General features: G+C 40.5%; 1 protein-coding gene across 4 annotated transcripts in view; it reads left to right on the top strand.

The window, feature by feature from the left end:
* Positions 1-25064, top strand: part of LOC119030548 (NMDA receptor synaptonuclear signaling and neuronal migration factor) — a 44844-nt gene that overhangs the window by 12668 nt on the left and 7112 nt on the right. The window contains exons 2-12 of one of the 4 annotated variants that reach the window (XM_037118253.1): positions 2824-2885; positions 3149-3991; positions 6106-6172; positions 7717-7722; positions 15609-15661; positions 18305-18394; positions 22044-22174; positions 23359-23442; positions 23573-23606; positions 24581-24651; positions 24820-24899. In XM_037118253.1, the coding sequence (XP_036974148.1) occupies positions 2824-2885; positions 3149-3991; positions 6106-6172; positions 7717-7722; positions 15609-15661; positions 18305-18394; positions 22044-22174; positions 23359-23442; positions 23573-23606; positions 24581-24651; positions 24820-24899 (1521 nt within the window). Of the gene's footprint in view, positions 1-2823; positions 2886-3148; positions 4055-6105; positions 6173-7716; positions 7723-15608; positions 15662-18304; positions 18395-22043; positions 22175-23358; positions 23443-23572; positions 23607-24580; positions 24652-24819; positions 24900-25064 lie in introns of all 4 variants that reach the window. The other 3 variants (XM_037118252.1, XM_037118255.1, XM_037118254.1) reach the window with 3 other exon arrangements.

Raw genomic sequence — 25064 nt, 5'->3', positions numbered from 1 at the left:
AGCTCTGCCCTGACCTTTCTCTGGTCTCTTCTTTTCCACCATGTCCCCGTGAAAAGGTTTGGAAGGATGTTCTTAAACTATTACAGTTTCCAAAATTTATGGGAACAAAATGTCCATGGGTAGCCAGTCTGCTTTGAAGACTAAGAAGATGGGAGTCAGAGCTTACAGCAGGGTTGAATGTTGACTGGTGGTCCGAGACCTTGCATTGGATTAACCACACTTCCTCCTGAGTCTGATCCAGCTCAAACTGACAAATAGAGCCTATCTGTGTAATGCTCAATTGGTAAAATTCTACCATAGTGTTAGTCCTTTGTGTCCCCACTGCTTCACTGGCCCTGCAATCCTTTTGCGTTTGATCTGATCTTGCTCAAAGCTTAGAAGGTTTTGGTAAACTATTTTCAGTACAATTTCATTTTGGTTAAATGTTCTAATTGATGGTTGCCGATTACTTGTGATTTTCAGAGATCCCCTGTAGTGCTGCTGAGTCCACCATGATTGCTTTCCTATTGCTCCTGGACACAAGGATACTCTCATTCTGGAAATCTCCACCTCAACACCCTTTGGGCTTGGTGATGTCATGTCCTTCCTCCAGTCAGCAATCATTTACCTGCTCCTCATGGCCGTCACATTGTTATATTCCAAAACAAGTCACTAACCTCTAGTCTGTGCAAGACGTAGTGTGCAAAGATGGATGATTTAAAATTCCATCTCTCCAACAATAGATGTCACCTACGTGTCCTTGATTGATTGCAAAACAACTTCAGTGGTGCATACCGTCACCTACTGTATGTAAAGTCACTGAACACAATCTGGCTTTGTAGTATCAGCTCTATAATCAGTCAATAGTCAATATTACTCATTATTGGGCCTATAATTTAGTAGCCCAATATGCAACATGCATACCTAATGGAGGCAGTCTTGAGTTACAACTTAAAGTCAAACACGATACACAAGTATTCAAGTAAAATTAACAACAAAACAATGTTGTAATGCGTGTTTTATTGTGTTATCTTGGAGGCACCCTTACTTCTTACGGAAACCCTTAACATTATATGCAATTATTTTTTATTATTATGCAGTTATCGAGATAACACTTTTTCTTCCTGCAATAACAGGTTAAGTTATCTTGTTATCATCGAGAAAACAAACAGCTGATGAGATCATTTAATATGAGAAAATGATAAATTCATAAGAGTGGACCGTGACATTTACTGTAAGAGTTTGATGTAACTGTAGTATCATTCTGTTGTGCTTGTTTCCACATGGACACTTTAAAGAGAGATACTTGAGAGGAGCAGTTGGCTATAGTGGTCATTATGTATGTAAATCTTTGATGGATATAATTAGAGTGTAAGCTGCTAAAAGTGCTTCAATCATCCATTCTGTGCAGAACTGGGGCAGAATGAAACAACAGGCTTACAGTAAGCAACTCAGAGGTGTGTCATAGGGAAAATAAAACTACTCACACTGGTGGATGTTCGAAAGGTAAAGGCTAATAAAGTATGTATATAAATAAATTAAGATTGATGTACAGTCTGTTGCATTATTGATTGATGATGGGTACTCCTTGATCTGACATTTTCAGCTAGAATCAGCTGCTAGACTTGTCAAGACACCATCTATGCTTGCTGGCATGGCACTGCTGATCTATTAAACATTAGGCTGTAAGTAATATTGGGGTAAGACTTTTTGTTTTGCTCCCGACGACAGATTAATTTCTCCTGAGATAACAAAGCTTGTTTTCCTGAGGTAAGATAAATTAACCCTCTATTAAAAGGAAACAATCTTTGGTATCTCGAGATAGCGGAGTAATTAACTTATGGCAGCCATCAGTTGTTAAATAATAGATAAAAACTACAGTATTGGAGTAGTGGACTGAGAGTCTGAAGTCTTGAAATGGAAATAATGACAGCTGCCAGTGCCTCAAAAATACAATCAAGCACAGTAAATGATTACCATGATCCTCGCTCTGGAAATGAATGAATATTAGTAGCTTACAGTATTGGAGTGACTCCATTTTCTCCTCGTCTCTCCTCTCATTCGTAATTATCATGACTCCTTATTCCTAATAGTTATTGCTGCGCTACATTTCCTCTCAGTTAGTAAGCAGATTTACATTGAAAGCACATAAAGTTATCTTTCTTTCTTTTACCCTGTCTGGCTTTGTTAATTTTCCATTCCTGTCACACATTGACTAGAGGAACATTAGAGAGGTCAGAGCCATTCAACTGCGAGACCTGGCTGAATGGATGTCCGTATTTATCCGTCTATTCTTGTGTGTGTGTAAAAGAAAGACCAAGCAGGAACAAAAGGAGCTAACCACCAGATGCAGTATTGTGGTTATGGAGCTCACAGCATCTATTTTCAGCTCCATCTCCAAGCAATCATCTTCAGTTGCCGCCAAGGTTAAGTATTTCTCTTGACATGAAGATACAGTACATACATCCACACATACATCCTGAGCGCGTATGAAACAAGGAAAACACACCAACACACTGCCAGCTGCAATTACATCCGCCGACGCAAACTGAGGTCATACTGAGAAATTAAGTCAAACAATCCTTCACTCCATCTCCTCCGGCTGTCTCATACTCTGTCTCTCCCTCAGTCTGAGGCTGCCTGAAGTGTAGAGATAAAACAGCTGCATCCTAATCTGTGGGTGGCACAAGCCTACAAAGAAGGCAATTAGGTTTATGATTTACAATTCCCTTGCCCTTCTCTCTTCTCTACCTTGCCATTTCCTCTCCTTTCTCGCTCACCCCTCCTTTTCACCCTGTGAATTAATGTCTTGTGTATGTGTGTGTCGTGTGTGTGTGTCCACAGAGCAGCACGAGCATTTGGAGAGTACCTGTCCCACACACACCCTGAAAACCGAAACGGATCAGGTCAGCGTCTCTGCCATCCTGCCATTTGTCCATACCTTCCGTGGTCATGACTCCACCTGCTTCACCTCATTCACTGTTGAAATGCCACGCTGCGATCATTAGTGTATCACTGCCACAGCTGATAACCTAAGAGATATTATCCTCTGTGTCATCCTCCGCTCTTCTTCTTCTTCTTCTTCTTCTCCTTCGTTTTCCTCTAACTTTTCCTCGCTCTTTCCTCATTTCTTTAACACTGGTATTTGTCTTTTTCACCATCATACTAGCTCATCTTCTCTGTGAGACCTTGGTGGGTCCCGACCCGGAGTCGCCAAGTGACACGATTGGCCCCAACAACAACAACAACCACCTGCATCCCTGCTCCAACACCACCAAGGGCTGTGAGGAGAACCAGGAGTCCAGCCTGGTGAAACCCGCACTGGCACCTCCCCCTTCCATCACCATCTCTACCAAGCCATCGCGGCTGTCCCTTGAGCGCAGCTTCTCAGCGGAGGAAGACCAGCTGAAGTGTGTTGAGTGCACCCTGCAGCCTGCCCGCGTGTACACCATCACCACCCAGCGCGGTATGCTGATGAGCAGTGGCCGGGGCAGCAAAGAGAGCCTAGAACTGGACGTCCTGAAGGAGAAGTCGGGGAGTCGCGGGGTGGGATCCAGAGGTGGCTTGATCCAGCCCTCCACCTCCCCTTCCTCCACCTCATCGTCTCCCACCCAGTACCACCATGCCAGCAGCGGCCGTGGCACCAGCCACCATCACGGGAAAGATCATCATGGGAAAGATCATCATGGGAACCACCACGGCATCTCCGGCACCAACGCCTCCTCCAGCAGTGGAGGAAGTAGCGGAGCAAGTGGAAGTAGCAGTAGCAACCAGCAGCAGCAGTCTTTAGCCGTCTCCGGATCCCACTCCCACCATGGATCACACCACGGCCACCACCATCACCTGTCTCAACCTCCACTGCAGACCTCCGTCAGCGCTCACAACATCCGCAGCTGGGGCGAGGGTGGAAAAGGGGAGGCGGAGTGCAGCGGGCTGGCCTGTGACTCGTGCAGCGGAGCCCCCTCGCGGAGCCAGGGCTCCCTGGACCTGGAGAGCGCATCCCGAGAGGCAGGCAAGCAGCACCGACGCCTAGAGCGGATGTGGAGTGTGGACCGGGTGACTGGGCTGGAGAGAGGTGAGAGGGCGGAGGACACAGAGGAAAGAGAGGCGCTGAATTCCAAATGAGGGCGGGATGGGGGTTTGTTCAGAAGACCCTGTGGATTGGGTTGGTGGGTTTGATGGCAGACCCGAGATGAAATAGCATTTGACTCATTTCAATCAGACAGAGGGCAGGGAGATCTAGCTGTTTTTTCTGTTTTGTTTTTTTTTGTTAATTGTTAATTGTTATTCCTTAGTTGCAAGTAATAATTTTGATTTGAAATATTTACAGTGTATGGCCAAAATAACACGACCAGCTAATAACTGACTTCCCCTGTGAAGCTAATAATTATTTTTGTTGAGACTATATTATCCATTTTTTTAAGCCTGTACGGCAAATGTAGGTCATGTGGCCAGAACAAAAACATAAGAAAGAGATAAAGTTCTCACCAACAGAATTACCATCCAAAGTTCATTCTCAACTAGGGTTGGCGAAGTTTACTGAAGTGGTAACAATGTCCAAGGTTAAACATCATAACGAACGATAACATTGTTGTTTGTGAAAGGGAGGTGTGACTGAGTGTTTACGAATTGGAGTAGAGCGTTCCCTAAGAGTTGCCCTAGGGTATAATGGCTTATTTATGCACATCCAAGCCCAGGTGAGGGAAGCATGGAATTATGTGGGTGGTGATGGTTATATCGTTTAAAATGGACGTATCTATTTTGGTACAGTAAGGGAGCATAAATGAGCCGCAAGGAGTTAGCTCACACCACCCACATACATCCCTGTGCCGTGTCTCAAAGTGTCGTCACCTCTGTGCCACATGTCCGTAATTTAGTTTTGTTCAGGCTAAAGGTAGAAACAAAGCTAGCCGGTTAGATGTACTGTGGAAGCTCAGCTCAGAAAATATCAAGGACAGGATTGAAAGACATACACTAACAGCAACACACAGAAAAGTAACACCGCCCGCATCAATGTAAACAAGTGTCTTGGGACTCACCTAACTAAACTCTCCTAACTAAAAATAATAAACAGGACGTGGTGACGGAGCATTTGTGACAGAATGAAAATAGGTTTGTTGCTGCTTAAAGCGAATGCCAATGTTTTTCATAGTTTTTGTGCCTTTTAAATCACAAAGTTAAAATGGTCCCAGGCTCAGAAGTCGATGACAGTCAGCCTAACGATCAACGATAGCATCTTCTGTCACCCCAACCCTAGTCTCGACACAGATTGCATACGAGACATTTTGTCTTGTTATAGCAGGAGAAGCACAGGTGTGACCAGTAATGTTTACGACTGCTCCATTCTATTAAGTATCCCAGTAAGCCATGTCAGTGAGTGAGCATGCACAACACCAGAGTCCTGGAAATAGCTCACCTAAATAGAATGCAACCATTATTAATGTTATAAATCTCACCTATGCTTTTCCTGCATTGACAAGTGAATATGTGAAAAGGGGTCTATTGGATTGGATTTCGCCACATTAGGAGGTGTTTTTGTAATTTTTTACCATTGTCTGAATCAATGCGGGTTAAAAATTTAGCATCCATTCAAACCTGCCTACTTATTAGTCTAATGTTTGAGACGGTTTGATTATATTGTGTAGTAATAGTAACAATTCTAGGCTTTGTGGAAGTTTAACAACCACTTCAGTAAAAAGCTAACTAAGAAACGTTACTTCTCATTTTAAGTTATTTTACTGTGAAAAGTCAGATGAAATCAATCACACGCAGATCTTAGGTTTGGATAAGTTCAAGTGAGGCATCCAAGAAAAGTGAGCTAATATTACATTTAGTTTCTCCAGCACACACTTTCAAATCTATTTCTTCTCATGTTGGTTAAAGGGTTTGATGTTGGATGTAATGTGGTGGTCTGTATTTCTTACTATTCGTTTCCCCGTCTCCCTCCTCTGCTGTCTCCTTCTGTGTGTCTCCCTCTCTCCATTTGTGGAGTGGTGGACTGTGAAGTGGTTCTGTGCTTTCATTTTTCAAATATATTTATTACAGCATTTGCCAATATGACACACACATTTTTACTGGTTTTCTTCCACTTAACCCTGGACTCATCATTTTTCTCTCTAATTGCAGAGGACACTAACTGGTTCCCCAAGGAAAATATGTTCAGCTTTCAAACTGCCACAACAACCATGCAGGCGTGAGTGTCCGACCTTCAGTCACTCATACATTTTACATGTACACAAACACACATTTATGCACACACTTTCACATTTATGATCTGTTTGTAAGGTCAGGCTGGTGTGTTTATGACCACAGTTAACGGAACATACTGGTGTTTTGCATGTTTTAATCTATTAACTACAAATTGCATACTTTATATGACCGCCAACCATTTTCCAGAGCACGCTACAGGCTTTCAGATTGATTTCCTACCTTCTAGGCTGCCATTGATTTTCATTTCAGTGAACTATAAAAATCAGCTCGACGACCCTAAAAGCTTGTTCAAGGAGGACAATAAATCATATTGAATAAATTGTCAATTCCTCTTCAGTACTTGATGCATAATAAAGCCGCTGAAAGCAGGGTTTGTTTTTAAAGCTCTCCTTGTCGGTGCTTTTGAAGGACCATTGGACTTCAGGGATAGAATGAATATTTCCAGTATTGACTTTCCTGCTGATTATTTTCAAGGGTAATTGATTGAAGTGAAGTCTATAGATAGAAGTAAAAATAAAATTCTCTTTAGAATTTCCCAGGGCCCAAAGTGACGTCTTCAAATTGCTTTCTTTCATCCAACCAACAGTCCAAAACATAAAGCTCCTTTATTCACTATCATAAATAAGAGCAAATCCCTACATTTAAGAAAAACCGGAACCGGTAGATGTAGACTGGTTTGCTCAGAAAATGTCAAGCTATTATCAATCACCAACTGAAGGTGCAAAATGAGAAAAGTTCACCCAAGACAGTAGGCGAACAAGAATGTCTGTACTACATTTTAAGGGAATCCAACCAATAGTTGCTGAGATATTGTGTCAGTGTTGGCCACAGTGGTGGACTGACAAACCAACAAAATAAAAATGCATGCTTTAAATAACGATCGTCAGCAATGTAAGACATGCAGTTCATAAAATGGGCTAGAACATGCAAAACAAAGTGTGTAGAAAAGAACAGAGGCAGGTGTGCGTTAGTGAATATATTTGTGTGTGTGTGTTCGTAAAAAGTGCTTGTGAGCATCTGTCTGAGTGTGATAGTGACCTAAGATTCTTATCACCTGCAGCTGTAAGAGATATCTCAACTGTCATAAACACTTCACATCAAACTACAGAATATCCAGTAGCTTCCAAGCTATCCATTTCTGCCTGACTATCACTGTCATTTTCTTAATCTCTTTTTAAATGTGTCTTTAGTACTTTCTCACTGTTTTTCACCTTTCATCTTATACTAGATGCTTGTTATGCCATGTTCAGAACTCAAACTCAGACTCAGTTATGGAAGGGGTTGTTCATTTGGCCCAATAAATAAGCCACATACCAGGAGCAATTACATAGCGATGGAAGTTTTTTGACTTTTAATTCATGTAGGTCAACTATGGCACTATTTTAGTCTGTCTCATCATGCCTCTCCCAGTCCTTCCTCTCTCTGTTTACTGGACTAATTGCTCACTGGTGCCTAAACTGTGTTTTTTCTCCTCCTCTCTCTTTCCTCTTTTCTTGCATGCTAATTAACCACTGGACCCTCAAACAGGATATCGTGAGTATACTTCCCTGCCTGCTTCCTGTTTTTTCTTACCTCTTGTTCTTAACTACCATTTAACTTTTATCCTCGGGCAGGGTGAGGTTTGTGTGTGTGTGTGTGTGTGTGTGTGTGTGTGTGTGTGTGTGTGTGTGTGTGTGTGTGTGTGTGTGTGGATGGATCAGTGGGTTTGATTAATTATCTGTATCAAAACCCTTTTGTTGTTTGGGTTATTTTGGCTTTACTAACCAAGACAGCAAACATCCAACAACAACTTTTGAAGAATCACTAGTCATCACCTGCATGACAGTTGGGTTGTCAGATAGAAGCCTAGTCAGCACAAGTAATATCTTTATATTTTAGTTGTACAAAAAAAGTCAAAGGGGGGATGAAGTCCAGCGTAATCCACTGCAGCTGAGTAAATCTGCCAAATGTCTGTCTGTGTGTTGGCTGACCTATACACTGTCAGATCGGATTCATCCAGCAGTTCTGGCAGTTTGGCACACACCCTCGTCCTCAGGACACAGCAATAGATAGTGTTTGGCCGTTTAAGATTTTTGTGGCAGTCATGTTAGTCCTCTAATCCTGCTCCACGGACGTTGCCAACTATCACTGAATCTGTGCTGGCTGACTTTAGACATGTTTGGAACTGACAGTGGCAACTGGCTCTGGAGAGATTTGTCAAGAACAAGTATTTATAGTGCTAACATGTGATCCACAGTACCTTCTGGTTGACTTATTTTATCAGCAGAAGTTTAAAAAGAAGTCAGTTGTAAGCTATACATCAAATAAGTCATTTAAAATCATGGTAAATATCCAGTATGAACCATGTTACATGTTAAACTCTAAATTCTGTGTTTGCTCAGATTGCTCAGATTTAAGTCAAGCAGATAAATCTTAACATAACAGTGTAATGTGCCTTAACTATGCAAAGCCTTGTCATGTCATACTGCCTAACCTCTGCTCCAACCACACCTTGCCTAACCAAACCCAACTAACCCAACCAAGCTAACCTCTGGCTGCTGGCCTAAAGTAAACGTAGAGGGTTTATTCAAAAGTCTTATAAGAATCACAATAAAACAGTTGGTGATATTCTATTTTTCTTTTCGTCAGCAATTACCATGAAAAGACCATTACTGTTGGCCAACAAGACCAAGAGTCTACAGCATGCATTATGAGAACTGGATACCGGAACTAAAACAACACCTATGACCTGAGGATGACGCTGTAGGAAAGGTTAAAAGGATCATTGAAGTCATTAGGCTTCACCCTGTGGGGAGCATGAATATCTGTACCAAAGTCAATGGTAATCTATCCAAAAGTTGTTGATTTGTTTCAGTTATGACTAAAGTGATGGACTGGCTGATAGACCATAGATCCACACTGTCATTCAAAGAGACCTGCGTGGTATCCTTGCAGTTTGGTTAGGTCAAGGCAAGAAAACCACTTGGTTTGTCTAAGAAAACGTAATGGTTATGGTTAAATCAACTATGTTAACGTATGTAAGCTCTTTGTACTACTTTGCCTGATTTCTTCTTTTGCTAGTAATAACTATGGCAACTTCAGGTCACCAAAACAAGAAATGTAAATACGGGCTGTTTTAAGCTTCTTTCTCTGTCAACCTTTGTGGTTGTTTATTGTGTTTTGTTAAAAACAGATGGCTTGAGCTTAGTTTGGGTAAAGCCTGCATACATGAATACTTACAGGGAACCAATAGTGCAATAAAACTGTACTCAACTGATATTTATTCCTTTTCTGAGTAATGCATCTTAAAAAATACGAAATCTTTCATACGTCTAAGATGTTTTAAGATTCATGGCTTCAGTTTGTATGACAGGAATTGGGGCTGAGTGCCATAGAAAGTCAGACAATATTGAAAATAGCAGTAGATGTCATTTGAGGTTTTGGTCTTTTCATGGGATTTGTTGACAGTAAGAAATAGAAAAAGATTAATACCTGCCTCAAACTTTAAAATTTAATTTTGCTTTTAGGGGAATTTTTCAAGATACTTTCCACTACTAACTCTGGAGTCAAAATACCTCAAAACACACAGAATACTGTGTTTAGCATGGAGTTGGATACTCATGCTCATGCTCTGTGGACAAATGTTGATTATCTTCACAGGACTGTGTGGTCACACCTTTCAGTTCACAAAAATTGTGTTTGTTGAAGACAATCACACATTGACAGTGACACACTTCGCGGCATGTTTGTACTTTGACACGTAAAAGTCCTGCCTGAGCCCAGTGAGGCATCAATCTCTGCTACAGCCAGGATGGGTTCAAAGTTTCACAATGGTTGATTTAAGTGAATGCAGCATGCTTCAATGACAATTTTGCCATATTTGCCATAACCTCTCGCTAGTCGATTTTCTGCTTATACAAAATGTATGAAAGAAAAAAAAAGTTGTGAAAAGTAAGTATTAAACCAACAGCAATAGAGCTGCCACTTCAGTACACAGTCCTGCAAGGGCTGACTTAAAATACTTTAAGCCAAAATCTCACATTACACTTACATTACACTACAAGTATCCATGAATGATTTCGGGAAAGTAACCAGTATTATAAAATTCCCCCAAAAGCAAACTATTCCTTCAAGAAATACATCTAAAGTGAAAAGACAAAACAAAGTCAGAGGATCACATGGATTAAATCTCATGCAGACATTTGTTGCAGGGGTGAACAGAAAATAACATTTAGGCTGCTGATGTGATTTGACGCTCTAGTCTCCATAGTCAACGCTACCTGCTGCCTACCTACAACAGCCTCCCCTTTACAGCCAAATATACCCTGCAGCTCAAAGCCCTGGCACCAGCCTCCCTGCACTGTCCTACCCCATGCTACGCCAGCATTCACCCTCTCTCATCCCTTTAATACTGTGCCACGTCCTGGCAGGGCTTTCCGGGGATTTGTGCAGAGAAAGAGGAGAGAGAGGGAGCAGAATTCGGCAGAAGTCATCCAGAGGTACGGAGCGTCCTGCAGCCACGGTGTGCTTTGCTAGAGCACCGCTTGCACCTGTTTTTCGCCATAGCTCTGTTCTTGCTTGTTTACAGCCGTGTCTAATCTCACTAAGCCAAAGAGTCACAACATGGCACTTGAAGTTCCGAGGACGTCTTTCAAAAAGGACCTGCTTACAGTGCCCCAATTTTCTAGGGTAGATTTTAACTGCCAAATACAGTGAATCATTCATTATGATTCATTACAATCAGTGGTATTAACCTAACAAAAAATGTAGGCAATTGTATTTCCTTACAGATTAAAAGAAAATTTGTTTTTTTAGGCAAAATATTTTCTTCTGGAATCGTTGGAAACATGGAGCTGGAGACATGGAGACTTTGTAACAGACATCACTAACAAGTTGAGAAACTGTCCCACTCAGGCCCAAATGCTCCATCACACAGGGGCAGATGGTGCATGTGACACCATGCAGTACATCTCAATTCCTTTGACATCTCGGTGTCGTCCATCTGCAGTGTCAGCACATTAACGTTGTGTGTTATTTCATCAAAATGAGTGATTTGAACATGAAGAAAAAATAGCATAGGAAACTTTTGGGAACACTTGGCCTCCTTGCACATCAGACCATGTCCACCCTGAGGCAGTGGAATTTAAACATGCACGTTTACTTTTCGAATGTTGTCCTTCATCCTCTCCAAGCTGGCTGTTTGACCTCTAAAATCAGATCAAACAAAAAATTGTCAATAAATGAGAAATCACAGCTCGTATTTCAGCATGGACACTCATGAACTGATATTTCTTGAGTATGTTGTGCATTCCTCGGTGAAACACTTTGTTCTTGAGCCTTATTTCTCTGTAACTATCAAACTACTCTTTGAAAACAGCAGAAAGCTTCTTTTCAGATTTGATCAGCGGTAGGAACATTTGCATTTCCCGCCTTGTGCTTCCAGGTGGTACTGTGGTTGACAGCTGCATTACTCTTTTATTTAAGACCCCCCACCAAATAAGCCCAGTCTGCTCTGATTGGTCAGCTCCCAAAGGCCAGAGCCAGCCACTCTATGTCTGCATCAGCTCTGCTGTGTTTTTGCAACTATGGGCGTTGCAAAAATGGGGCTGGTCACTATGTAGTTGTGACATTACAAACTTATAAACGTTTTGATGGCCTCTTTAAGTAAGATTCAGAAAAATGCAAAAAAAAAAATTTGTTTTTATATAGCACCTTGACCAGCTTTATCGTCAAAAAGATACAGAAATCTCACTTTCTACAATAAGGGACAGGAAAGGAAAAAAGATTCTCTTTGATAACTTGTACAGTTTTACAAAGTGGCTCAATGTAATAGGTTCCTGGCCAGAAATAGAACTGTGAAACAAACTTATTTATGCAAAAATTACACAGGTTTTGAGTACAATGTCCATATTCCCAAAGCAAACAAAACTCTACAACAGGCAAGGAATAACAGTAAAGGACATCATCAAAGAAAGATACAAGGAGAAGAAGAAGAAGAAGAAGAAGAAGAGACAGGAAGGATAATTAGTAGATGGAACAATAGTAGGCTGTAGAGACTCTAAAATAAGTGAGAAAAAATATAAGAAAATATACAAAAATAGGGAAATATGGAAATGAGTAAGAGAGTTGAAGAAAGAGCTGACGAGGGATGGATTCAGACTGTCTTTAGTTGGAAGTGGAGGCGGACACGTTTTCTCTCACATTTCCTCTCTTTCTCTCTAAATCTCATTAACTGTCTCCACACCTTTCCTTCGTGGGCAGCTGAGGTTTAAGCACAAGACAATCAGGGTAAAAATATGTCTGTCTGGCTCTGTGCACTGTTGTGTTTAAGATCAATTTATCATTATTATACATGATTATTCTATTGTGGTATGATACAATTAGTCTTGGTCATGGCAACTGCAGCGAATTGTACTGCTTGATGTTGCAAGTTAACCCTCAGTTTTATTCATGGAGCCCCAAATATAAAATCACTCTGCCTGTTGCATTTGTTAACTGGTGAAGACATTTTCTCCAGAAGGTAAACTGAGGACAAGGAGCTTGAAAGTCTTTCTTTTTCTACTCCTTTTATGTTGCTTCTATTTTTATGTGCTTCTTCACCGCTAGATCAACATAGACCCACACACACAAACACAGACGCGCTCTCAAACCACATGCCGAGATCATTAATCATGTGTGTCGACTGGCTGCTCGGTGTGCTGGAACTGTGTGTAGATGCGACATGGGAGGGAGGCAGAGAGATAAAAGGATGTTTATCTGGGGCTCTTGCATAGAACATCATGTCAGCATCAGGCAGGAAGTCGCACAGAGAAACTATACAAACGCTCGTGCTTTGTTGTTATTTAAGACACTAAATGGATTTCAAGGGGAACATGGTAATGCAAATTACCTGTAGACTACAAAGATGCACAGGGTGCTTTAATATTGCTAGGAGACATGAAAACTCAAAAACCCTGCAAATGGAAAACAAAAGAGAAACTACAACATGTTGGTAGTCAAGCTCATCAACCATGCATCCCAAAGCATTTTCTATGATAGTTTGACACATTTTGTCATGGCCTATACCAATATTAGGGAGTAGGAAGTTCCGATATCTGTATCTCTTTCTGAATTATAACATCAAAAGAGAATATCGTGGCATATCGGTAGTGGAATCCATCGGGGGACGCTGTCCCCGTTGTTGACAAAATGACCAAAAATGTGTCCCTCTTATTAACCTGAAATCCCTCTCCATCCCTGAACATCACCAACAGGCGGATCGCTCTCCAGGTCCAGACCCAGACACCATTAATTTCTGGACCTGTAACTGATGAGCTATTGAGAATTACTACATTTTGGCAGGGTGTTTTCTATTTGAGGCGATGAAGCTTTTCTAGCCTTTACGGCACCAATGGCCCAGGACACTCAAAGACCAATCGCATGTGTAATCACATGAGGCTACTCGGTCAATAAATCTGTGTATTAGCTTAAGCGATGTGCCTCCCGTGAGACAGATATGCATACAGACAAGAGAAGAAAAGACAGTGTAAACACAGCATTTAATTAAGAATCTCCTATGTTTATTCTTCCAAAGCCAGTTGAAGATCAGTATGGCTTTTATTGTGGCGATTACTAAAAGCAGCTCGGTAAAGAGCCACTACTGGACAAAGCACAGAGCTTTTTTGAGCAAATGTACTCACACAAAAGCCCACCTGGGGGGCAGATTAAATAATATATTTTCATATGGCACTGAATCTGAATCATACTGCATGTGGGAAATTCAGATGTTTGAGATCTTTGCTTGAGGACATTTTCCTAATCGGACCTCACCAATCACCGACTGCAGATCAGCCAATAAATCTGAAAGGTCAATATCAGCCAATATTATCTGCAAACCTATAATCATGTTTATTTTTAACTTTATACACATTTGCCAGTACATTCCAGGAATACATTTGTATGATTATACAGTTCTGCCAAAAGTCTTGATCGTGCCAGGACAAGATGATCTCCAAACGTCCCCCAGGCGCATTATTTGATTGTTTAGTGATTATTCAAGGCCATTTTGGGCCCCAAAAGCAGAAATATACAGTAGCGTTGCCCTATCAAGCTGACACCACAGTTCTGCACGTGTGAGTCTCCTGATGAATAAGGATGTTGACAGACAAAAATACCCTTCATTTTACGGCATCATTAGCCCGTGATTAGCCTCAATGACATACAGTACTCACTGTAATTTCTTTTTCACTGTTACTGCATTTGAATAATGAAGATGATAAAAGTCTGCTTAGTTGCATCCTAGGCTACGTGACTGGAAGTTATTCAGTCTACAAGTCCTACAGTGAAATTAGTTATGAGGGAAAAATAATAACAAATTGTGTTCATGACAAGTACTGTGGAGTATTAACTCAGCTGGTATTAGTGCATAAATCAGACTTGCAGTGCAATATGTCCTGCATTTTAATCAGAAGGAATAAATACTGAAGTAATCACACACACAAAAAAAACCTAAATGAAACCCACGCTAATGTTAAAGAGTGATGTACAGGAAACATATGGAGTCAGGCAGGCTTGCAAGAGATATGCAGAGCAGTGGTTCACCATCTGCTCTTTATAAATGGGATGTAATGTGGAATTATATGGAAATTAAATTGATGTATTATTCATTATTAATTAATATATAATTTATTGTTGGAGCAGCTAACCGCAGCAACAGAAATGGCGTATAAACAAGTATTTGTTAAAACTGTACTAAAATTAGTTGATAGGTTTTTTAAAAATCATAACCTTAAATTAAATTTACAGGCATTCGATAACTATTTTTAGCATGTAGCTGCCGCTACATCTCGCTCAGTACACTTCTTAGTCACTATTCCTTGAGAATTCCAGTTTTGGACATGTTCTTTTCTTAAATATAAATAAGATCACTCAGGGCAGGAAACCAAGTGACATCCAGGTTCAACAGGGGCAACCCCAACAAGGCAGCCTCTACTCTGCCTGTAACAAATTCAAGAAACACACCATTATGTATCAGTTTGGCAGAATAAACCCTGTCTGATTCACCATCATTGCCTCTGATGCATCAAACCTACAAAACCCTAAATAAGGGTTTCCCTTTTGGCTGTTGTTACATGAATGAATCTCCTGCGTCTCATAAATCTACACTATAAAGGATGAAAAGAGGTACTTTGCTATGTGGTACATTACACCCACACCGATCCTGTGTGGGGAAGTGTTTTCCACTCACACTGACGAGGAAATGTGCATATTTACCTCTAATTATGTCTTTTTTAACCTCTTTTCGTAGAAATAGAAGCCTGACACTAAACTCTCCTCTTTTTTTGTCTTGCCTTGCCTCCATTTCCCGCCCACCCCTCCCTCTTTCCTCTCCACTTCTTTCTTCTTTACGTTTTGCTTCTTTCTCTGTTATCCCTCCTCTGCTTTGATTTCTCTACCCACAGGAACTTCCGGAAGCATCTTCGGATGGTGGGCAGCAGAAGGATTAAAGCACAGAGTGAGTCAGAGATGTGTGTGTGGTTGATACGTTTGCTCAAATTGACTGTGATGTTGTTCACCCCGCCACCATCCGTGTTTTTTTTCCCTGTTTTCTGGTGTGTCTTTGCATGAGTGTGTGGCACTAAACGCTGCTGCTTTGCTGGGATTTTGTAACGCTTTGTTGCATTTTCCTTGAGGATTATATGTGCATCGATGTGTGTTTGATCCGCCAGCGATATGAGTCTGTGCATGTGTGTGTGTGTGTGTGTGTGTGTGTGTGTGTGTGCATGTGTGTATGTCTGGGTGTGTAAGTTGTAGGTGATCTCCTCCTGTTGCATCGCTTTTGAATGTTTAGGAGTTTGTTTGACTGGTTGGGTGTAAAGTTGGAAGACAAAGCCACTCAGTGATTAAATTTGTGATGATTGTTAATGAGGGAAGTGAGAGTGTTTGCGTGAGTGTTAATGCAAGTCTATAAGACTTAATAGAGTTCTTGTTCTAGAGTGGATGGGATCAATGGAAATTAGTGTAATTTTGTGTTGTGACTAGTCTGTGATCAATCAGCTTGTCAAGCGTTCTGACTTTGAAAAGTAAACAAAAAGAAAATGGTGTTGGAACCGAGCTAAACTAGATAATCTATGTTCCAAGATCAGTTCTTGCGGGTAAAAGCGCTTTGCTCAGCACCACTAACTGTATGTATTAGGGTAATGGATCAGATGATTGATTGCAGAACGTTTTGTTTTCTTCTGTGATTGTTATTGTCTTAATTGCTGTGGCGGCCATGGCAAAACGTTTCCAGGAGAAAGGTTGCTCCTGGTGTTTCACATGATATAAGATGATATTAAAAAAAAAAAAAACTCACACGGCGAGTCACACAGGTGCTCCAAAAAATGGTCACAAAATGCGCCTAAACGGTCGCAGCCTGGAGCTCTGAATTTCTGAAATTACTTCCAGGTCCAATACCATATGGTCAGAATGGAAATGTGTAAATGTGGCTTACGGTTGTCAGTTTTGTAACAATACTTGGAAAGCAAATGTTTTGTGATTTATGACAACTGTTTTGACAGACAAGCCCGAACCCAATTAAGACCTAAATCTGTCACCAATCATTATGAACAAATTTTGTACCTTAACAGATTTTTTGCACTGTAGACATTATGTAAACCCCCAAATCTTGCTGCTGCTGACAGAAATGTCAAAGTTGTTCCACACCTCAGTTCTGCTGGAGTGCATGTCCTCCTCCGACAATTTTGTCCCACATCTCTGCATCGCTTTGGGTAATTAAGCCAATAAAATTACTTATTTATATTAGATGAAAGCAATATCGGTATATCGTGATATATTGACCCCTAGTAATGGGTTCTGACTTTAAAAATCTAGGCTCTAGGAGATATATAACAGGTAAATAGGGAGACCTTTTGTACTAATAGATGATCACTCATATTAAGACAGTTGTGTTTTTCATTATAAGTTCTCTGAAATTCCATGATTAGATATGCAAATTGGAAAATTATTAGAGAATTAAAAATGCACTCAACTGCATACATTTGCAAAGCAGAAAACGGAACACTGGATAATGCCAGGTTCAAAATCCTTGTGTCATTTTGTTGATATATTACAGTCAAGGATTACATTTCTTAATATCACTCCGTAAATCAGAAAATGCTGTCAGCAGCCATAAAAAAGCTTTACATAGTCTTAGGAATAAATGTTACATATACCTGGTTTTGAGTGTAGAAATACAGACTATAGAGGAATAAAACCAGAAAATATGAATTAAGCGCTAGTGAAATGGAGATCTCCGGCAAGAAATCATCATACGGATAAAAAGCTTGATACTGCCCTGAAACTTCCCCTGTTGATTTCTTACAATAGGACTATTTTAGACTTTATATTTTATCACAAGTTTTCAGCTATTTTACATTTAAATTTGCAAAGGCAATCTAGGCAATCTAATTAAATATGCAATTATTTGCATACAATGTCAATACATGTCTAGAACAGATATATCAACTGAAATAAGCACCTATATTTGTATTTTAGAATATTCTTTTCCACCGGGTTTAAAAATCACAAAAAAATTGTCATGATAATGAGAAAATGATGCTGACCTCATAACTGCCACAGCGAATGAAAAGACTTTTGTTCTGAAAAGAATACGTTTGTACGAGCGGCAAAATGAACAGAGAAGCATTAGCGAGGATTCATCAATCCACAGAGGCCAAAAAAAATACGGGTGCTCGAGGGACACTGTTGATTAACTGTGTCAAACACTTTCATGCAGACTAAAAATATTCTAAGAGCACGGTGATTACTGTTCAAAGCAGAGCTGATTTTATCAAAGAGTCGCAGCTCAGAAAATCTGTGAAACAAGAGCAGTCCCTTGAAAACCACAGTGATGATCACAGGGACAGAGAAGAGTCGCAGGATCCTTTATGATGTTGGAGATATAAGATTGTTAGAATACTGTGTGTTTGTTTGGCAGTTTGTACACGCGGACATTTGTTTATGCAGAGGGATGGCACTGTATGTAACTGTGAACTTGTAGCTGCATCCGCCTTTGCACTTGTGTGTTCTGGGTGGTGAGTGTGTAGCAGAAGTGGCCAGTTTGCGGGTTTGTTAGTGTGTGTGTGAGTGCGTGACTCTCTCTCCCCACCTGCACTAGCGTTCGCTGAGCGTAGATCGAAGAGTTTCAGCCGTTCCTGGAGTGACCCCACCCCGGTCAAGACTGACTCTCCTCATGAACCCAAAGACAGTGAGTTCACACAGACCACACAATACACATGCACACACCGAGACGCTGACACACATATTTTGTTAAAACTGCTGCGGGTAGACAAAAAAAAGTTCTGCAATTAAAAACTGATGGAAAACAGCTTTAACTCTGAAGTAACCAAAGGACATTTACATGTTCGTTCATGAATGTCCATGTGTGTGTAGCAAAATGTGTGCGAACGTTGAGATGGTATAAGACATTTGCATGGGAATGAAAAGCATACAGGGAGGTTTAAGGACATACAAGGACATCCTTTCTCATCAGTAAAAATGAGGAAGCTGCTTTTTCACTGGCGTTTTTTTATAAATTGTTTTACTTAGTGGGTATCAAATAACAACAAAGTCGAAGGGCAACTCCACCAGTTTAACATGTTAAAGTGTGTTTACACGTCTCGGGGAGCACTACTGCATCTATGAAAAAAGTAGTATAAAACCGATGATATCACGCAGTGTCTAAGTTGCATTGTGGGTAATGTAGGCACCAGGTTTTGAGAAGGAAGAAACATGCGTGGAACGAAAAAAGGCGATATCTCGGATTTTTAAAAATATGTCGCTCCACATTAACCCACAATGCAACTCAGCCACTGAGTGACATCACTTGAGGCAATTTCAGATTAGCAGCTCCCAAAAGGCTTTAGATATTTCATTTTTTTTTCACATATGACCTATAAACCTACTGTGATATGAAAATAAGTGGAGCTACCCTTTAATTGTCATGTTTAATGTTCTTTAAGTACATCAGTCAGGACATGGATGCATTTTCATTCATCTCCAGAGAAAACTGTGAATTAAACATCCCAGTCACAGACAGATACAAACATGTAACTTTAAAGAGCTCAATCAAAAAGTCCTTAAGTGTCCACTTGTTTTCAAGTGTTTACAACCAGCCTAAAATGCCGCAGTGAACAGTAAGAACATGTTTTGAACAATGTGTGCGGTCATAAATTACCCATCTGGCCCTTTGTGCCCTCACATCTTGACTGGCAGATTGATTACAGCTTGAATTTACTTTGTGCTCACTCTGTACTTTTGTCATCAATTAATTTGCTTACACAAGTGGCTCATATGGAGTTGAAAGCCGCTTAGCACTTAGTATTTGTCAGCTATAAAAAGGGTCTGGTAATCAGCACTTTGATATATGAGCCGACTTCTGTACAGCTGGAATGAGGCCATCTAATCAGGAGTGTTAAATGGAGGTTAACCAGTTAGATAAGTATTTTCATAAAGTTGAGAAACACAAACTGCAACAGCAACGAACGGGGTCCTGACAAAGGTACAAAGTACAGCACAGTTTCTTCCCTTTCCTTCCTCCAAATAAGGCTAAACTATTACTATGCATATCAAGAGGACTGAGTACTTGTTTTTTTCTATCATGACATCCCTGATTTAACTTCTTCCGTGACTGGCCAACTGGAAGGCATCCTAATATAACTGGCATCAATATCAGTGTTTTAAATGGTGATCACTGAAAGTTACTTGGAAGTCAAAGCCACTTTTCCATCAAGTATCATGTCTGCAGCCTGTACAGACGGACACATGCAGAATAAGAACTGGACCACAGACATCTCTGTTGAAGGCGACCCTCATCGCCGTTTTATTGGCTCAGAAACAACTGACACGCTGAAAATCCCCGGACATTCGCACATAAAACACGCGACACTTACAAACTGACTGTCTCTGCTGTTGACTCTGACCCTGTCCATCTGTCTCCCTATGACCGTGGGTCTTTCTTCAACTTTGTGATGCTCTCTCTCTCTCTGTGAGTATGTCTTCAAAAATGGAGTGTGTGTCTAAGTCCGAGTGTGTCGAGCAGGATGTGAAAGCAGGGACGTGTGTCTAAGTGTTTCTAAAAGGGGCTTTGAATACGTGAATCAACCGTTTGCATGTGCTGTTTGTCTCTGTTGACGTCGGAGTATCTGTTGTTTTTATGTTTTTTCTCCACCTCCATCTTCAGTGTTTCTGTGTGATGAAAAATAAATGGACTTTTGATGATGGTCTAATGGTGTGGTTGATGCCTTGTTCTTCTTCTTTCCTGAGGGAAAAGTATTGTTCCCCAGGGGAGCAACATTAATTGTCAATCTCTCTTGTCATTTTCTTCTTTTTCCTCTTTTCTGGTTCGATTCTCCTTCTCAAACTGCTCTTAACTGCTGGGTACCAGATACTTTTTAATATGTTGTCTTTGTTAGAAGTCTAGAAACTAGAACTTGACTGTACAAGGACTCTTTCAATCATAAGTATGTGAAAGACAGACAGAAGGCATTTTGAATCATGATTTAGGTGTTAGTAATAATACACCAATAGTTCTTTCTATTTAATTGTCATGATTATCAATGCCGGGGAAACAGCATGCAGACCCAGGAACTGTGGCAGCCATCACTAATGAAATTAATTACACCTGTGCTTTACTGACTGCTGCATCAACACGTCTGCCGGTACACAAACTTGCTTAAGTTGGTTGTCTGAAATGGTTTAAATAAAAGTAACATAGATGTATTAATAAGGTAGTTGTATAAGTTGGTATAAGTGGCACAGGCATAAATCAGTACACACAAAATGAAGATCACAAAAAACAGGATCCACAAGGCACGCTCTGTCTCCAGCACGGAAAACATTAATTACGTAATGTACTCACACATTGTAGAAGACAAAAATCACAAAAGAAAGTGTGAAATAAACACAACCGGCACATGTCAGTAATAATAGGCAGGTAATATTGAGGTCATAGGGACGTGCTGTATGGTATCAAGGCATTTGTGTCCCTTGAGCTGAGTGATAAACAAATGTTCAATTAAAAAACGACGATGGCAGCTCCTTAAGAGGTTAGCGTAGACGGCACTACAATATCAGTTATATCAGAGGTGGAGAGTTTATTTCATTGAAAGAAAAGTTCAGAATGGCACAGAAGGCACTGGAAAGATGTTTCTATCGATTAGTTTCAATAAGAGCTTGATTTAACGTCTCGCCTCATTGGTGGTAGCACTCTACTACTCTTGATTGGAGTGGCTGAAGTTGTGATAGATAGATAGATGGTTTTGTCCAATTACCTGCCAAGCATCTTTAGTAAGTGTTTTTCTAAACAGTTCACCAGGAAGTATTCCTAGATGGTTGTGTGTAACAAATCATCTGGTACATCAGGTTTCGTCTAAATACCAACAAGACTGCACTAGAATATTCCTTTTCCATGGACACAACAAGCGCCAACAGCTGACTTTTCATGTTCAAGTCTTCACCACCCATCTGTAGTTATTAAGACCATTAGCAATCACAGAATGTAAAATGTCAGAAAGCACAACTTTCCCTCTTGGAAAAGCAGTGTGAGTTTTCATAGCCCTCCTTGTTAGCTCTCCTGCTGCTACATTCACTATCAATCATTTTTTTTCAGCGTCTGCCAGCTGTCTCTTCTTTCTCCTGTTCCATCTGTCATTTTCATATGCCACCACCGTTATCAAACAACTCCATCCCCCATCCTCTCCTCCGCATTCACCTCTCTCCACTTCCTGGACACGTCCGTCCTTCACTCCCAGAGTTTCTCTTTCTGTGTCACCTTTTTTGCCTCCCACTCGACACTTCTGCCTACACCCTATTATCTGATGTCCATTTCCTCATCGGTGCGCTATATTCTCTTCTAGGCGGAGACCTGCAGGCTTCCTGTGGTACACTGGATGAAGGAGGCGTTGATGACAATTTGGACTGGGAGGAAGAGAGAGAGATGGAGAGGCTGGCCTGCGAAGGAGATGACTTTGTACCTCCCAAAATCATGGTGAGAGATCAGTTAAAAATCTTTTTTTAAAAATTCAAAGATGACACAGCTAGCTTACCGACAGCCTAGACACTGAAGTGTGCATGAAGAAGAATATCTGACTGGTGCAGGAGGAAACAGCGATAGCATCGGAGAGGTTGGGTTTATTTTCTTGTCCAAGATCCTTTATTTTGAGAAGATGGCTTACTCTGGTCAGATCTGAGACAGAATTTTGTAACAAACTAGATTTTTGTCTTTTGTTGTTTACGGGAGAATCCCAAATAGTGGTGTTTTATCTTGAACTTAGAATCTTTAATACTGGTGACTATTAATTGAATGTACCTAACATGCAAAAAGCTACCAGGGTGAACTCAAGCTGTTGTTGTTAAATAACCATAACCTTTTAAAGTAATTTAAACAGTTGACAGTCGTCAAGGCATAAAACCAATGATCCCTTGATCTTTACAAATCAAGATGTGATGACAGATAGCAGTGCTGAGATGGGTCCACAGTCTGTATATCATACACAAAGGTTCCCAACACTTAGGGACAAAAAGAGGTTGTGATTACGATTGTAGCAATATAGTCCATAGTTTGAGGCTGAATTTTGTGTTTGTCTGTCACAACAACATGACTGCCATATTGGCTCCTCAAAACAGCTGAGTTTGAGCAAAGACAATGGAAGTAAATCCTCACTTTAGCTGTAACTATGGATCACTCCAAATGCGCTACGTTGTTGGAGCAAGTAGTTGCGAGTAGTGACAGTGAGAAAAGGCAGATCATGTCTATAGATCGCAACTTTAGATGCAACAGATGCATTAATAATGGTTTTATGATGACGCCGCAGCCCTGTGAATCAGAATCGAACCAAATTGCAAGGTGCCTAGAGGGTACATCCCCTATATTACATATTACCTCTTATATTACCCTGTTGTTGTTAAAAGCTTTGTCTTAGGAAAGGGTTACTTCAGAACTACACACTTACAGCACAAGGTTAAAGTTGTTGGTGCAGTATTTTAAAGAAAACAAAGGTATTCTCTACCATACCACAGTGATTATTATATCGAGCTCTACATTCCTCACAGGCATGACAGTTTATCTTTCACTTTCCTCTCATTTCTCGGAACCCCCCTCCCCACTTCACATCTCACATCCTACTAAATCTCTATTTCCTCTCCTCCTCCTCCTCTGTCCTTCACCTTTAGCTGATCTCTTCTAAGGTCCCCAAGGCAGAGTACGTTCCAACCATAATCCGGAGGGATGACCCATCCATCATCCCCATCCTCTATGTGAGTCCTGACAGATGCATTACACTAGATGTACTTGTACCATGCAAGTTGTTTCTTTATATGGTGTGTATGACAGATTGCAATGTAAATGCATTTTTCATTATGTTTTATGCACATTTGTTTTCCTTAGGACCATGAACATGCAACTTTTGATGATATTTTGGGTGAGTATATAATCCTGTTTATGTTAGTATCCATCTTTTTCAATTGTGACAATGGCTAACTTAAGTAAATGTAACACTAGTGTCCAGTTAATTAATGTATTCTCAATGAGAAAAACAATAGATACACACACTTTATTTGAAAAATACATATATGACATTCAATCTATAAAAAGAGGTTTAAAGGCAGACATCACTCCCTTCCTATGAAAGTAAATCAATCACCTTTAGTCCGGAGGATGGCCTGTGCAGCAGTTTGCCTGAGGAGTGAACTCTGAATCATTCTGTGGGAGTTAAAGGTCAGAAAAATAGCTGTAGGCTGAAACGGTACCCAAACAAATCTCTATAAAAATATCTAAGTTATAGCATTTGTGGAACTGTTTAAGGTCCTACTAAATACCATGAGATCCCACAGATCTTTGAAATCCTTCAGGTTTGTAAATTTAAGGAAACAATCAAGGCCATAATGCACCTAGTGGAACAAAGGTTCTAGTCTGCGAGCTTCTGTAATGTCTGACAAATTCTCAGGGTCTCAAATTGTTTTGAGGAAATAGGGCCAGGAAGGTCCTTAAAAAAGTCCTTGAATTTGTTTTTAAAATTTCCCCAAGATAATAATGAACAGCAAACTGAATGAAGCTTGCAAAGAATTATTGAAAGGACGTGAAAGAATAGTTTGCAAATGTTGAGGTTATTGATTCAGGTTTTCATTTTACCATCTGTCACTGACCTGTGTTATTTTGGTCTAAGGTAAACACTGTTTAATCAATATTAAACAACATCGACTATTAGTGTCTCTGTCGTCTTTTACTGCATCTGTACTTGAACTCACCCTCCCGAGAGGTCCTTTGTGTTCACTGTTCACATTTCTCCCTCTCTTTCTACACACATTGTTGCTTGTCTGTTTTCATATTCCTTTCTCTTTCCGTTCTCGGTCCCAATTGTTCACATCAAATCCAATCCCTTTTTCTCCCTCACAGAGGAAATAGAGAAGAAGCTCACAGCTTACAGGAGAGGAAGCAAGTTCTGGCGGATGCTCATTTTTTGTCAGGTGAGAAAATGGGGAGACAGAAATTAAAAGTTGATACCGTAGGATTCATTTGGGATGAGTAAACTAGACTGCCCTCCTTTGGGATCCAAGCTCTCAAGATCTCAATTAAGAAGAAGCAAATTAGTAGTTGCGATAGTACTAATGTGTTTAATCTGTGTGTGTTCTCAGGGAGGACCAGGTCACCTGTATTTACTGAAGAATAAAGTGGCAACCTTTGCCAAGGTGGAAAAGGAGGAAGATATGAGCCAGTAAGTTACTGCTGCGCCACTGGGTCCATCTCAGATTGATGAATACCTGTTAATGACATCACATTTCTAATGTCTTATAAAGCACTGAAATTTGACGTAAACTTGGCCATGAGTATGATGTGAAAAGACTAGCATTAGAGAAATATTTCATCATTAAAATAACCT

This window comes from Acanthopagrus latus, chromosome 12 (assembly GCF_904848185.1).
Source record: "Acanthopagrus latus isolate v.2019 chromosome 12, fAcaLat1.1, whole genome shotgun sequence".
In the NCBI taxonomy this organism is placed as follows: Eukaryota; Metazoa; Chordata; class Actinopteri; order Spariformes; family Sparidae; genus Acanthopagrus; species Acanthopagrus latus.
This window is presented reverse-complemented; position numbering and strand designations above follow the sequence as displayed.